The 15,573-nt window shown below is 40.8% G+C and overlaps 1 protein-coding gene across 3 annotated transcripts in view; it reads left to right on the forward strand.

Annotated features, from left to right (window-relative positions):
* TFRC (transferrin receptor) overlaps window positions 1–7,848 on the forward strand; it is an 84,700-nt gene extending 76,852 nt beyond the window's left edge. For all 3 annotated transcript variants that reach the window (XM_040349617.1, XM_040349618.1, XM_040349619.1), the window contains exon 19: window positions 1,596–7,848. In XM_040349617.1, the coding sequence (XP_040205551.1) occupies window positions 1,596–1,835 (240 nt within the window). In that variant the 3' untranslated portion in view covers window positions 1,836–7,848. The remainder of the gene's footprint in view (window positions 1–1,595) is intronic.
* Window positions 7,849–15,573: the final 7,725 nt, after the last annotated feature.

A 15,573-nucleotide genomic window follows, 5' to 3' on the forward strand; every position in this document is an offset into this window, starting at 1 on the left:
AGTCGCGTTTTTTCTACGGATATATTTACTAGTTCTTTAATGTTGATACAGTATGATGAATCCTCTTTTTTCTTTAAACGAGAGACTCTTAAATATCTGTGTAAATGTGGTATTGTAAATTATGTATATGTGATACATTTTTATGTCATTTATAATCTTTTAAGGTATTTATTTAGTGTAAACATAGACAGCTAATTCTGTTCCTTTTACACATTTTGCCGATTTTATTTAGCTGGATTACTTACTGCAGTAATCTTATATGTTCTTTTATGTGCATAGGGGATACAGACGACCAGGGGCGGACTCTGGTGATCGTATCTCCATAATTTTTCATTTGGTTATAGAAGTCCGGTATGACAGGGAATAATATGCTAGCAGCATTGTCCGTTGACTTCAGTCATATGAGGACTATACATTTCCCTTTTCACATTGGCTTACTTCCCTTGGTCCTCCGGTTTTCAAAACTGTGAGTCCTAATGGAAGGTTTTAAAAGTAATTCCTTTTTCTTTTTTCCTTTGGGAGGGAGATAATATTGTGTATTTTCTTTCCCCTACTTGGGCAGCGGTCTGCATTAGCAGGAGCTGCGGGTTTCCAGGAGTCAAAATGGAGAATTAACGATCGTGATCAGACCTGCTCCTTGGTTGGCTCCGCCCCTGTGTCTGATATATGTGCGGCAGGTTGGGGCGTCTCCTTACCCCGTGAACACGTCCCCATTGTGACGAAACGTCGGGAGGAGACGCTCTGACGTTGCCGCGTTTACCAGGTGTAAGGATCCGGATATCCGGACGCACGCCTATACACAGTCCGGCCGGCTGTGTTGTTTTTTTATCTTGTACCCGATTTTATGTCCGCTTGATGCCTATTTCTTTCTTTGGAAATGTAAGTAAGCATTTAGCTTTTTTTATGCTACAATAAACCAGCGCAGTATTACACTATATTCCTCTTTTGGTGTCTCTTTTGCATCTATGGAGCCTGGATTCTTTTGGTGAATATTAATTTATGGATACTGCTGGTTGAAGATTACCCTGTATGTTGCTGCTGGATTTGATTTCATGCCTAATTTTTACTGAATTCTGGTAAGAGTCAGTACTATCTGTGGTGGAGGTCTCCTGTTGGTCTAAACACAGCGTGGTTGATATCACTGTTAGTCGGAAGATTCTTTTTTCATCACACACCTGCGGACTACTTTAACCTTTTGGCTCACTTGGACTGTTAATGTGTTTTATTAATTTAGATACATTTGTGTCAATTAGTGGTTATATATAAATTGCACTTCTTCATGAATGGTGCTTATCACCATATATTTAACTATTTGGCTTAATTAGTCACAGGATTTTCACTATTTTTATATTTTATTTTTTATTTTTGAACTAGCGCGACTTCCTTTTCTCATCATACAAAAAGTATGCAGCTGATAATCAGAATTTCTAATCGTAAGATAGTGGACAAAGAATCAGCCAGGCAACTTGCATTCTCAGATGTCGGCAGTGGAAGCTTTTCTTAACAAAATTTGTGTAGTAATGACCAGTGCAATAATGTGTACTTTGACTTCAAATGGAAACTTTATTTAAAATGTATTTTTCTTCTGTCTCCAGGTTGAGCACTCCCTGCTGTCCCCTTACGTCTCCCCAAAAGACAGTCCATTTCGGCATATACTGTATGGCTATGGTAATCACACGGTTGAAGCCCTAAAGAAACACCTAAGTCTGCTAAAGAATGAAACCCTGTTTGACAAAGATATCTTTAAAAACCAGTTTGCTCTTTATACTTGGACTGTCCAGGGAGCTGCAAATGCACTTGCTGGAGAGATTTGGGAGATCCATAATGAGTTCTAAGGTGTATTATGTAATCCTTAAGATATCTATGAGCATAACGAACACATGAGACTTCTATTTGCATTGCATAGTAGGCACCTCCCATCTGTTTCCTGTAGAGTACCCGGGGAGCCCTACCTTGGTGTGCTATAATATGAAAATGGCAACCAGTGCCTGAGGTTAAGGACTTTGGTTCATCCCATCCCAACACCTTAGTGTTGGTTAGTAAGATTTGCCAATAGTAAATTGTGAAGAGGGCCTTAACGGGAGCTGCTCATTGCTTGCAATGCTAAGTACCCCCCAGGTTTGGGCCTCACGTATACTCTACAATCAAGCAGAGCAGATGTGCAGTCGTTTTGGAGAGTTTTTATGTATGTGGTAGCCTCATGTGTTGCGTGCCCATAGGATTGTTTTAAATTAAGCACTTAACTGTTCTATCTTCCCACAAGTGGTTGTGCCTAGCCCTTGATTTACCTCTCGGAAGGCCCTTTAACAAATTGACACGTCTCTGCCTTATTTCTGGAAACCCTGTACTAAAAGGAAAACGGTTATTCTCAATTGTGGCAATTGACCCCCATGGGGGTTTACCTTTTTCTATTACATTGAGTAGTTTGCATAGTCTGTCTTCATTGCCTTGGGAAATGTTTTTTAGAACAGGTCTGTTTTGCTCAGAAAGCGAATATCCCAGCATGGGATATATGGCTACAAAAATATCTAGCTCTTGTATTCACCACCAGAACTGTCTTTTTACTTGACTCAATATCTGTTTAATGTGCTGCAGATGCATTGTTCCTTTTTGAATTTGCACAAAATGGCAGAGGCCTTGCACAACCTACCTTCAGCTGACACTACATTACTGATGTATTGCAAGTAGAAGTCTTTTTAGAAAATGAGCTGCTAAGTGAGTCTTTTGCCCTACTGTATTTCAAAAGGAACTAGTGTAAATAAGATTTGTTTCCAGTGTGTTCGTTCTGCAGTCTTTTTATTGGATACGTCTTGGACAAATGTTCATATAGTTTAAGTCAGAAGTGGAAATCCATAAAGTTTGAGGTGTAATAGTCTGACAAAGTGAGTTAACAGACCTGTTCTGTCAGTTTAAGCAAAATAAAGGCACCATATTCAAAAAGGCACTGAAGCAGATGTATGCAAACTGGAATAAAGAAGTCTTGTCCATAGTCACCATTCTATTTTTTTTATTTTTTTTTGTCTTGCATTGACTAGAGAAAATATATTTTTTTCTGTGTTAAATGGGTTCTGTTTGGCAAAACATTTGAAGCAATGCTTCATATGCCAAAAGTAACATTTTATTTTTTCACTCGGGAATAATGCAGTGAGATGTACTTCTTTTTCACAGCGGTTTATTCTATCCACTTGCTATATCTGGAATATAAATATCAATATTGCCCAATCCTGCAGTGCAGGATCATTTAATGTTGATTGGATGAAAGCTAGCAGGATTCCTTTCGCACTGAATAATGGCACACTTATTTATTTATGAGTGACAGAGATCACTATAAATAGTATTAATTTTGTTATTCTGGTAATTATCGGAAGCAGTGCCTTCCATAATTGACGGTTATACTGTCGGATTTTTTTTACTTACGAAAATATAAAAGCAGCATCTGCTTAACTTGAACGTGCTACTGGAACTTCTGCTGTCCACACAACGGGTGCAACCAACTTTAATAGTTTGATTTGGAGCTACAGAGTACAGATTGCATGTTTTAATTTTTATCACACCATCTACTCTGAGTAAAGTGCATACATACTTGTCTGCCTTTCAAAATAGCTGAGTTATATCTTACACAGTTGCTGAAGGGTGATGGGATACATAAATACTACTGATGTGTGCATTGGTCTTTGATTTGCAATGCACAGCTGGCCTACTGTATCTCGTAAAGTGCTGGTACTGAGTTTGTTGGACTGTAAGCTATATTACGTGGTAGGCTTTATATGCCTTAAAGCAGAAATTCCAGTACATTTTATACTGTATCTAAATAGTTGACATTATCGGGAGCAGTGTCTTCCATAATGGATTGTGAAAAATTTGGTAGTTTTTGCCTACCACTGTGTTATATCGGGGGCAGTGTTCCCTCATATGTTACACTACAGGTGTATTTAATTATCGGGAACAGTGTTTCCCATAATTTTTAGTATAAATGCTTAGGGTGTTTGGGGTTTTTTTTTTTTTTTTTTTTTTTTTCTGCTTGTCAGCCCTGAAATGCTCTTATGAAATCCTTTATCAGTGCTGCAATGGGAGTTTAGAGGTTCTCCATTAAAAATAAACAGATGGTCCAAAAATGCAGCTTGTCGTAGCCGTCTTGAAAAGTTGCATAAAACAAAAAATGGGGTTGGAAGCAGCCAGGGCACATAACTATGATCTTGCATCCGATTGTAAAAAAAAAAAGATGGTTCCGCTCTATGGGTAACCAATATATCTTTAGAGCTGCCGCCTCCACTATAACTGCTACCTTGGTAGAGGCTAACTTAAAGGATCACTAAAGTGAGATTATATGTAAATGATCCTGTTATACTTGCCTCCACTGTGCAGCTCGTTTTGCACAGTGGCCCCGAACCTGGTCTTCTGGGGTCCCTCGGCGGTTGTCTCGGCTCCCCCTTCATGTGCGCAAGCTCGCATGGTGGAAAGCTCTTGCGTGCTCTCGTGATATAGCCGCTCACTGCATCACTCGGCCCCATACTTGGCGCAACGCGTTATTTGATATGATTGACAGCAGCACAAGCCAATGGCTGTGCTGCTATCAATATCAAATGAGGAGCCGACTCAAGCTGGGGGAAGCCATCGCAGGAACAAGCCCACGGAGTTTCGGGGCTTGGGTAAGTAAAACCGGGGTGCCTGTCATTGCCAGTTTTTTTTTTTTTTTCACCTTAATGCATAGGATGCATTAAGGTGAAAAAACAAACCTTTACAACCCCTCTAATGTGATTTATAAAGTGGGAGTGGCTCTGCTTGTGTAATTGAATCCCTGTTACATGTAACGTTATAATAAAGTGACATGTGCTAGGGTATGTGCATGCTGATAAAAATAAACAATTTACTAATCTATAAAAATGGGCAAATGTATACAGTGCTAAAATCACATCTCCTGTTGACAGCGGTATGATGAAATGCATTGGGTGAAGCATCTAGCGCCATTGCGTCACGTCTGGTTTTGGCCCATGGAACATTCGCATCCTGGATTCCTTGATGCATTTTCCCACCACTGTGATTTTTAAAATGTTACAACCATGCGAGTGCAACTCTTTATGTATCAGATTGACAAGTGAAAAAATAAATGCAAAAAACTCATGGCTGTGCTATCACTTATCAAGTGAAATAAATCAGGAACTATGTTAAAATGGCATGGTATCTACCCTTGGGAGAAAAGGGACGTGCTAAAAAAATGCTCATAAGTCGTGCTAGACAAGGTCACAATTTATTGCGGCATGCCATTGTGTCCACTCTTGCTCCCCTATTTAACCACACTTACCAGAAGGCTTTCCCCCTAGTTTGGGGTAACCAGCATTCACAGCGCTATTGATATGTATAAACCAGTGCCTTTCCGTCCAACTCCTCTGCCCATCAGTCTCACTCACATATGGGAATAATAGAGAATGAACCCCATAATGTAATAAATGCGATAAGCGGCTTTACAAGTATACATAGAGTTGCACCCGCATGGTTGTAAAATGTCAAATCGCAGTGGTAATCAAATACATCAAGGAATTCGGGAAGTGATGCCTTCCATGGGCTAAAACCAGAAGTGACTCAATAATGCTAGTTACGTTTCTCCTACACGTTTCATCATACTGACGTCATTGGAAGCTGTGTATGAATTTTCTATTTTTACATAGTAAATTTTATATTATTGTGTCAGCACGTACATGCCCTAGCACATTTCGCTTTTATTATAAGTTAACCGTAACAGGGATTCAATTACCCAATAAGTAGCACCACTTTATAAACCACATTACATCAGATTTTTGTGCCATTTTTTGCTTGCCTTGGACAATGAGTGAACACTTTCTCTAAATGTGTAGTAGCCCGAGGTTTGATATTAGTATGCCATATGTTCAATTGCATGTGTCCACTGGAGCACCCTAATGCCTTTTAAAAGCACCTTGGGACATTATGCATATTTGCATCAGTAAATGCTCATGGTTTATAGTCATTTGAACCTTGTTTGGTAACTAACTAGTTTGCCTACTCCTATACAGTAAATATTCTGGGCCTCTCATGCTGTTCAATTTAAAAGTGGTCTTGTAAAAGATTCTCACTCACTGAGGGCCACCCCTGTTGTATTTTAATGTAGAACCTCTTTTAAATGCAATGTAGATTTGAAATCCCTTGGGTGCAACTTCTGGTTGCCCCTGTAAAGCAGCATAAAATGTGTAGATTTGGTATTGTTACAAACATGCACGCACTTAACCTTTTTTTTATAGGAACTGTATTCTGCATACAAGCACTTACTGTTGTCATTTTGTTATATTGTCGGCTATCTACAACCCTTAAATTGCATTGTACTCCTAGTTCTCCAAGTATATATTTAAAAATAAAAAAAAACTAGTGATGGTCCTCTGACATCTATGCCCTTTTTTTTTTTTTTTTTGCTTTGTGACCTTCTGTTTGTAGCTTTTTACAGCAGATCTTAGTTTGCTTCTAACATTTAGTCAACTAAGTAGTCAATCACCTGTAATACTTTGCTGATGGAGAAAATTGCAATACCTACATTGGTGCAGGTCTTATAGATGTGTTAATGTAGTTGAAGGGAGTTTGTCAGTACAGAAATATGCTGCCACTGAAAACTTGCGAATCTTTCTATACTAAAGTTAGAAGGAAAAGCTCCTTTTTTTCCTGAGCAAACGTATATCTCCTACTCTTTAATCTGTGTCTATATAGACGTCATATGCAGTTAATTTATTTTCTCCCTACCCTGGTCTGCATTGTCATCTTATGGCATCCTGTTGTCCAGCCCATCTTTCACTTGGCCCTGCCACAGGGTATATTGTATCGAATAGGATGTGGCACGGATGTTGAACTCCTGCTGGGCAGTAAGAAGGTGGAGTTTTCATTTGCACATTTGATAAACCTGTTGGTTCCACCTTCAATTAAACATTTATTCATGCACAGTTTAGGGACTTTAAAGTACCTAATCGTTTTGGCTTGTAAAAAGTATGTAGGTCAGGAATGTGTTTTGGTGTCAATCACTCGCAAGGATTGCCTAGCAGCCATTTTTTGACTTTTGAAAATAAAGGTCCTGTTTATTACCACCCATCAGAAGATGCCACTCTAATTTATTAGCCATAACGTATAAAAGCTTCCTATTTGTTTCTTTTTGAATTTGCAGCCATAAAACCCTCCCTGTGTACTAGAAAGTTTCCCTTATTGTTGCATTTGAATTCACAGCTTAAGGGATGACAGCCTTGGAGCTTGCACCTTTTTGCAAAAAGTCATCAATGGCAACTTGGTTCTATATCGACCGTTTCCTTTCAAACTGCTAAGTTTTACAAACTAGAGGTAACTTCAATAGTATATTACGTATGCTTGATTGGTTTGTTTTTTTTCCACATTATTGTACCTTTTTTGTATGGGCCCACGTGGATTGGGCTTTTGGTTTGCTTTGATCAGGTTTTGCATTCTCAAAGTCTGGGAACGGAAAGCCTACTTAAAGCAGGTGAACTGCACCTGTCGGCAAATTCTCATCTCAGCACCATCCTAATTTGATGCCTTTGACATGGGGCCAAATGAGGTAAAAGCATAAGGATTTGCAGAAGGGGGTGTGCTCAAACTTTTGGGGAATTTTTAAGTTGTGTAAAACTTTTTTGGTACATCTGAAAAGGTCACAATTGTCGGTCACCATGTGTAACAGCATTTCTGTACAGACTTGCCCTCTAATCTTTATTCTGTGCTGATACATGTCATTTGGTGATGTCTGAATTACTGTATTGTGCTATAGCATTTCTTTTGACTTGTCATATCTTTTCACTGCCTCTTGTTTATGCTGCATCATTGTTCAATAAATGGCTTAAACAAAAAGGTTTTGGGTTTTATTGAAGTTAAATTTTATGAAGTAAACAGTGTTTCAATGACTTAATAAAGTGGTGTTAACTGTAACAAAGGTAAAGGTATAGTGGTGAAAACACAAGCTGCAATCAAATCTAGCCCCTAAGGTTTATAACCCCTTCATAAAGAACAAACAGGAAGGCACAATCACCTAGTGCAGGGATATGCAATTAGCGGACCTCCAGCTGTTGCAGAACTACAAGTCCCATGAGGCATAGCAAGACTGAAAGCCACAAGCATGACACCCAGAGGCATGATGGAACTTGTAGTTTTGCAACAGCTGGAGGTCCGCTAAATGCATATCCCTGACCTAGTGAATTACCGAAAATGTTAGGAGTAAAAATACTCACAAGTGCAACAACTGAGAGCATGCAAGCAAGACGAGAACAAACAGTGCAGAATATGCGTATCCCACAGCAGCCCGCTATGCTGACAGGCTAACTATGATGAGCAGAGAGCCCTTTAGAAAGCATTTTCTTCAAAAGGCCAATGACCAGGCTCTCATTGAGGCGTTAAAGGGGTTGTGAAGGAAATTTTTTTTTTCATAATAAGCATCCTTTACCTGCAGACATTCCTCTTTTCACTTCCTCATTGTTCGTTTTTGCTCAGAAGTTGCTCTATTTCTTCTCTGTTCTGTTCACTTCCTTCTTGTCTGATTTTACTGACAACCGTGACGGGAGGCTTTACTGCGGTGGTCAGTGACGTGCTCGCCCCCTCCTGGGAACTAAATCTGTGCGGCAGGACGCTCTCTACGTGTTAGACTTCAAGGAGGTGTGAATTACTGGGCGTGCCGCAATGCATACTGGGAAATGTCGTTCTTGCATGAATGAGCACCGTAAACCAGGAAGTGAATGAGAGAACAGAAACTAGAATGCCGGAGGTGATATAGATGAAGGAATTTAATAGGTATATACTGTTTTTTTAACAGAATCATTACACTATTCTGTCTGTCTACCTTGCAGACATTAATTTTAGGCAAAAAAAATCGTTCCTTTACAACTCCTTTTAAGTATCAGCAGTGCTATGCAGATGCGGTCAGTGTTGTGATGCACAGTAGTGAGGGCATGGGTCTGGGAGTAGGGCAGTTACTGCACAAGATGGGTGTAATAGTACGGGTTCGTTTTTTTTTTTTTTTCAGCACTTGTTATAATATCAAAGCTTTTGCCATTAGGCGAATTCACTGGGAAATATTGGGCTATCCTTCACTGTGATTCTGTCTCAAATTCTATCCCAGAGCGCCCAAACATTTTTCGTAGATCCAAAAATCTGAGGGGCTACTTGCCACCCAGCAGAGTTCAATCTCAAATCTTGGTCAGTCCTGGCTGGAGTGGTGTGTTTAATCAGAAGAGAAGCTATAGGTGCGGTGTCTCAAATTGTGGAGCTTGCCACTACATGTGGCTAAGGAAAAGGTCAGTCACAGGCAACTGCCAGACCTACACCATTCAGCAGCTCATCAACGGAGGAACACAATTTGTGGTTTACTGCCTGTTTATGTATGCCCTTGGAGCTTGCTCTGTCTGTCGCACTGCACACACTTTACAGGCATGGTTTGGGATGCATAAGAGAAACCACCTCAAAGGCTTTGATAAACGCACCGTTCCACTCCATTGTTTATCTTGAAGCACAATAAAGATCCTGCTGGTCTCGGGTGTTTGGGTTGGAAACCACTGGGGATGTGGATCTGGGGAGATGGTTGCATAAGTTATGTAGGAAGGAAACTCTCTGGATAAAGACTATAAACCTTGACCACCAAGGGGCCTGAATTTAGTATAGGATGTCCAGACTTTGATGTAACTAATGTGTTGATGGCCATGGGGTATCCTTGCCATTGTATTTCTACATTTGATGCAGGTGCACTATGACAGTCTTTTTCCTTGTTCCCAAATATTTTAAAGTTGAACAAAGTGCGATACAGAGACTTCATAGTAGAAGAGAAAAATTTAAATCTGGTCTCAAGCTATAAACACATTTGGTAACAATTGTTCAGAGAAAGCAAGTACATATGACACAATAAGATAGGCCTCAGTTGGTGTAGGCTTATAGTCTAGAGAAGGTCTAGGTAAAAGTGTCAACATCATCGCCAAAGAATAGGAGAGGACCTGCTCGGTACAGGGAATGGGTGTTAAAACTGCCATGTTGGTGTCAAACCTATAAAGAGCTTAGAACACCCCTGGTGGTACTGGGGGACCGCAATCTGGATCAATCCAAGTTGGTATCGCTAATGGAGTATATGGCCCTGGAATGTCTGAGTGTGGAAAAGATGTACTTGGATGTGAGAAGAGCAAGCGGGGCACTCTGGATCGGAAATGGCAGAAAAGGCTTGAACTGCAGGGAACGGGAAGTGTGTGGGGAAGGAAGGGGGATCTCCCTAGAGTGCCAGTGCTGCTGCAACATGCCTTAAATCGGGTGGGGGAGGTGTCGCTTAAGTTATCGTGGCAGTAGGAGAGGCATCTAAGTCGGGACATAAGTGATCCAGGGCCTCCACAGCTTTTTTAAGGATGATTCTGTCCAATCTAACTGCCTCAATTTTGGCATGGGCCATTGCTTGAGTTAACTATGTTTTTCATTGCTAGGATACAGGAGGGGGATTTCCATGCTTTCCCAATGGTCTATTTGGCTGCCGTGGTAATGAAAAGTAAGAGCTTATACTGGCGGTGGGTCAAATCCATGGGTTTGTGGTTCAGGAGCGCCACTGTCGGGCAAGTGTCTCAGAGAATTGATGGTATCCCAAATACTTCAGACCAGAAGGTGCGTACAACAGCAGTATATGGATATGGGAGCCCGACTTGTTGCAACCTCAGCATTGAGAGTATTGGGGGGGGGGGGGAGGAGTTGTATTTCCTGGTGGACCAGATACCTTCTGGTGAGCACTTTTTTTTTTTTTTTAATAAAATATGTGTGTGTATGTATGTGTATGTATGTGTGTGTGTATATGTATATGTATATGTATATGTATATGTATATGTATATGTGTATATATATATATATATATATATATATATATATATATATATATATGCCACGATTTAAGGGTAGACGGATTTAGTTGCATGCCAGATGTAGGTCCAGTTGACTGGATCAAGTGTTGGTTTAAGATCTTTCCCATTTACTAACGTAGGTTGTGGATGTGTGAGACAGGAGTTGCATATAAAGGTCTGAGATGAGCCTGCATCTATGGGGGTTGAAATTACATACACACTCAAAGGTTTTTAATCTTGGGGTGGTGAAATCGGGGGGCGGGGGGGGGGGGTACACTGGGCAAGGGAATTTGCAAGTATCTGAAGAGTTCCAATGAAGGAAGACTGTGATTCAAAGTGTTGAAGGGTTTGATGGTTGAAATGATGGTGAGCTCTAAGCAGTCCTGCATTCGACATGCAGAGAAGGATGGAAAGGACCAGACTGGGTAAAAGGAGGGGTTATGGATGAAGAGGGGATTATGGAGGGATTTGAGGCCAAAACGGAATTTAAGCCTGTCCCAAATGACAAGACTGTTTAATAATGGTGTTGGAGACAGCCCTATGTTGTGATCGTCCAAGCCATAGTAAATTTGCAGTGGAAAGGGGGTCCCGGTATACAGATTTCAGTGCTACAGTGTGGTTTCTTTAGTGGCATGGTATTTAGGCAGCTGTGCTAATTGTGCGGCATATTTTTGAGCATGCTAAACCCACTCCTGCTCTTAGGAGTATACAGAATAGATTTAGGCAGGTGGGGCTTTTGCCCCAAATGAATTGATACCCTACGCTGTAGGATTCGCAGGTAATAAGATGGAACCTGTATACGCAGTATTGTAAAACAAAATAGTATTTTAGGGAGCATATACATCTTGACAAGCTATTCTGCCCATCCGTGCTAGGGGCAGAGAAAGACTATTGTGATATTTAGATTGAGGTGTGATAACATGAGGGGGATAGCTGGCTGAAAAAAGGTTGGTGGGCCTGCAGAGAATTTGACCCCTTAATAGGAATTACTTGGTAGCCCAGGAAAAAGGCAGACTTGCACGCAGCTAGGTGTGCAGGGTGGGCAGCAGGGAAATATTCAGTGCAGTCAACTTTTGATTGACTAGAAGACGGACACTAAAAGCAGGATAGCATTTCCAGTAGGTTAGATTGAAATCAAGGGAGAAATCAGGAACACAAGGACATCGTCCGAAAAGGCAAAGCTTATGTTGGTGTCCACTTAAGTCTAGACCCTTAATGTTTGGGTTAGTGGATAAAAAGACTAGCCGAAGCAGTGTGAGGAGAGCGGGCAGCCTTGTCGGTGGCATCACTCTATAGGGAAGAACGAAAGCCTAAGTAATGCACATGCCCTGGGGTTTTGGTATAGGGCTGAAACGCATTGCAAAAAATTGGTTCCGAACCACCAGCGGTGTAGGATAAAGTGCCAATTTGGCCAGGAGAGTGTATTAAACATAAAAATAAATCAGGTTTGTTTGACAACTTCTGTCTCTCATGAATCAATGCTGTCGCTTAAAATATTTTTTTCCAGCAAGAACTTGTCTGTGGTCTTTTATTAATCTCTCCAGTATCTTCCCAACTATAGAAGTTTAACAGGTCTATAGTTGGTAAAGACTGTTTTCTTTTTAAATATAGGCACCACATTGGCCCTGCGCAAATCCAGTGGTACTGTTCCTGTCATTGAGTCCATAAAAATTGGATACAATGGCTTTGAAATTACAGAGCTCAATTCTTTTAGGATCCATGGTTGTATGCCATCTGGTCCAAGTGCTTTATCCACCTTTTAATTCTGTCTAAATATTTCTAGATCATATCGCTTTTGAGCAATTGTGGATCATTTGGGGCTGTGTCACCATTACCCCATTATGGACATGAGCCCCCCCCATGCTCCTTTGTATACACAGAGCTGAAGAAAGTATTTAATTAGCCTTCTCTTTGTCCCCAGTCACCCACTCTAGGTTATTTTGTTAAGGGCCTACATGCTCAGACGTGACCCTTTTACTATTAATATATTTGAAGATTTTTTGGGGGTTTGTCCTATCTTTTGCAATCTGTCGTTCCTTTTGAGTTTTTGCATCCTTGATTTCCTTTTTACATATTCTGTTACAAATATTATAAGGTTTAAATGACACTAGTGTTCCTTTTTATATTTATATTTTTTTAAAAGCTCTTTTCTTATAGTTTATAGCTTTATTTTTTTTTTTTTTTTTTTTTTTTTACTTTGGCCGTGAGCCACATAGGTTTTATTTTTAGACTTTTAAACTTATTGCCCATGGGAATATACAGGGTGGGCCATTTATATGGATACACCTTAATAAAATGGGAATGTTTGGTGATATTAACTTCCTGTTTGTGGCACATTAGTATATGTGAGGGGAGGAAACTTTTCAAGATGGGTGGTGACCATGGCGGCCATTTTGAATCCAACGTTTGTTTTTTCAATAGGAAGAGGGTCATGTGACGCATCAAACTTATTGGGAATTTCACCAAAAACAATGGTGTGCTTGGTTTTAACATAACTTTATTCTTTCATGAGTTATTTACAAGTTTCTGACCACTTATAAAATGTTTAATGTGCTCTCCAGTGACATGCGGTGAGTGCTACGCTGTGGGCTCTTGCTGAATGAAGCTAGGACAGCCACTGATGCTTCTTCATTAGACCCCTTTCACACTGGATACGCCTATAGTGATCAGAAACTTGTAAATAACTCCTAAAAGAATAAAGTTACGTTAAAACCAAGCACACCATTGTTTTTGGTGAAATTCCCAATAAGTTTGATGTGTCACATGACCCTCTTCCTATTGAAAAAACAAATGTTGGATTCAAAATGGTCGCTATGGTTACCACCCATCTTGAAAAGTTTCCCCCCTCACATTTACTAATGTGCCACAAACAGGAAGTTAATATCACCAACCATTCCCATTTTATTAAGGTGTATCCATATAAATGGCCCACTCCGTACTTTGCAGTGAGTTCACAAACAGTCTTTTTGAAGAATTCACATTTCTGTTCTGTGCCCATTGATGCCAATATTCCCTCCCAGTCTAAGTCACGGAGAGCAGCCCTCATCCTTGGAAAATTTGCTCTCTTGAAGTGAAGTGTTTTTATCTTTCCTGTGTGTGTGATTTTTGCTTACAGCTAACATCAAATGAAATCATGTTATGGTCACTGCTACCCAGGTGTTCCTTTATCTGAACATTAGTAATAAGCGCTGCATGGTTTGAGATTACGAGGTTCAACAGAGCATCATTTCTAGTTGGGGGGTCTTAATAAACTGGACCATAAAATTGTCCTGCAATAGGTTTAAACATTGTTGCCCTTTATCCCAGCAGTGCCATTACTCCAGTCAATTTCTGGGTAATTAAAATCCCCCATTTTCACCGTCCCAGCCCTTGCAGCCCTTTTCATGTGTACAAGGAGCTGAGTCTCCACCTCCTCATTAACATTGGGTGGTCTATATTAAACTCCAATTATTAACTTTGAACTATGCACATCTGTATGCAGTTCCACCCATAATGCTTCAGACTCATCACACTCTCCATCCACCAGGTCCTCTTTCACACTCACTTTCAGATCACTTCACATAGACAGAACCCTCTACCTTTCCTTTTTACCCTGTCTTTTCAAAAGGGTGAATAGCCAGGAATATTAATAGCCCAGTCATGTGAGGAATGAAGCCAATACTGATTTTACATCCTAGCTCTCCAGATGCACCAGAGCTTCCAACTTGCCTATTTTGCTTGGCAGACTTCTGGCATTGGTGAACAAACACTTAAATGCATATATTTTGACCGGTCACATACTATCCTCTTGGGTGTTCTGAGATTGCAGATTGCAACTAGGATTTGCTGATATACTTTGGGTTTATGTGCTTTGGTTACTCTACCACTAATGCCCCTAATACTACCCTCTGGAATATGTTCCACGCTATCAATCTCTGGACCCCCCCCCCCCCCCCCCCGTCGCCTAGTTTAAAACCCCTCTAACTTTTTGGCCATCTTCATTCCCAGCTGATCTGCGCCCTTCTCATTTAGGTGCAGTACGTCCCTTCTATAGTACTGGTTATTGACTGAGAAATTGGCCCAGTCCTCCAGGAACCCAAACCCCTCCCTACTACACCAGCTCTTCAGCCACTTGTTTAGTTCCCTTATATTCCTCCTACCTTTCTGGTGTGGCTCGATGTACCAGTAGTATTCCTGAGAATACCATCTTGGAGGTCCTTTTCCTCAATTTAGCTCCCAAGTCCCTAAAATCGTTCTTTAGGACACTCAATCTGACTTTGTCATTGGTACCATGACAGTTGGGTCTTCCCCAGCCCCTCCCAGTAATCTGTCCACCAGATCCGTGATGTGCCGAACCCGAGCACCTGGTAGACAACATAGTTTGGCGCTTCAGGTCTTTGTCACAGATTGGCCTCTGTCCTAAGAATTGAGTCCCCTACCACCAGAATCTTTCCTTTCCCTTTGCTTCCCCCCCACACTCACTGGAGGAGTTCTTCCCCTGGCAACTAGGAGAGGAGATTACTTATTGGCATGCTCCAGCCCTGGATTGGCCTCCCTGTCACTTCCCCCTCTACCCTTCCTGACTGTCATCCATCTACTATTTTCTAGTGCCTGCACCTGTCTCCACCCGTCTGTGCTGGTTCCTGCCGTGTAAAAAAAAAAGTGTCAGAAAAAAGGTGTTAAGCTGCAAGTAAAAAGACCCAAAAAAATTCCTAAAATGCAACACAGCAGTCAAAAGCAA

Source organism: Rana temporaria, chromosome 4, assembly GCF_905171775.1.
Source record: "Rana temporaria chromosome 4, aRanTem1.1, whole genome shotgun sequence".
Lineage (NCBI taxonomy): Eukaryota > Metazoa > Chordata > Amphibia > Anura > Ranidae > Rana > Rana temporaria.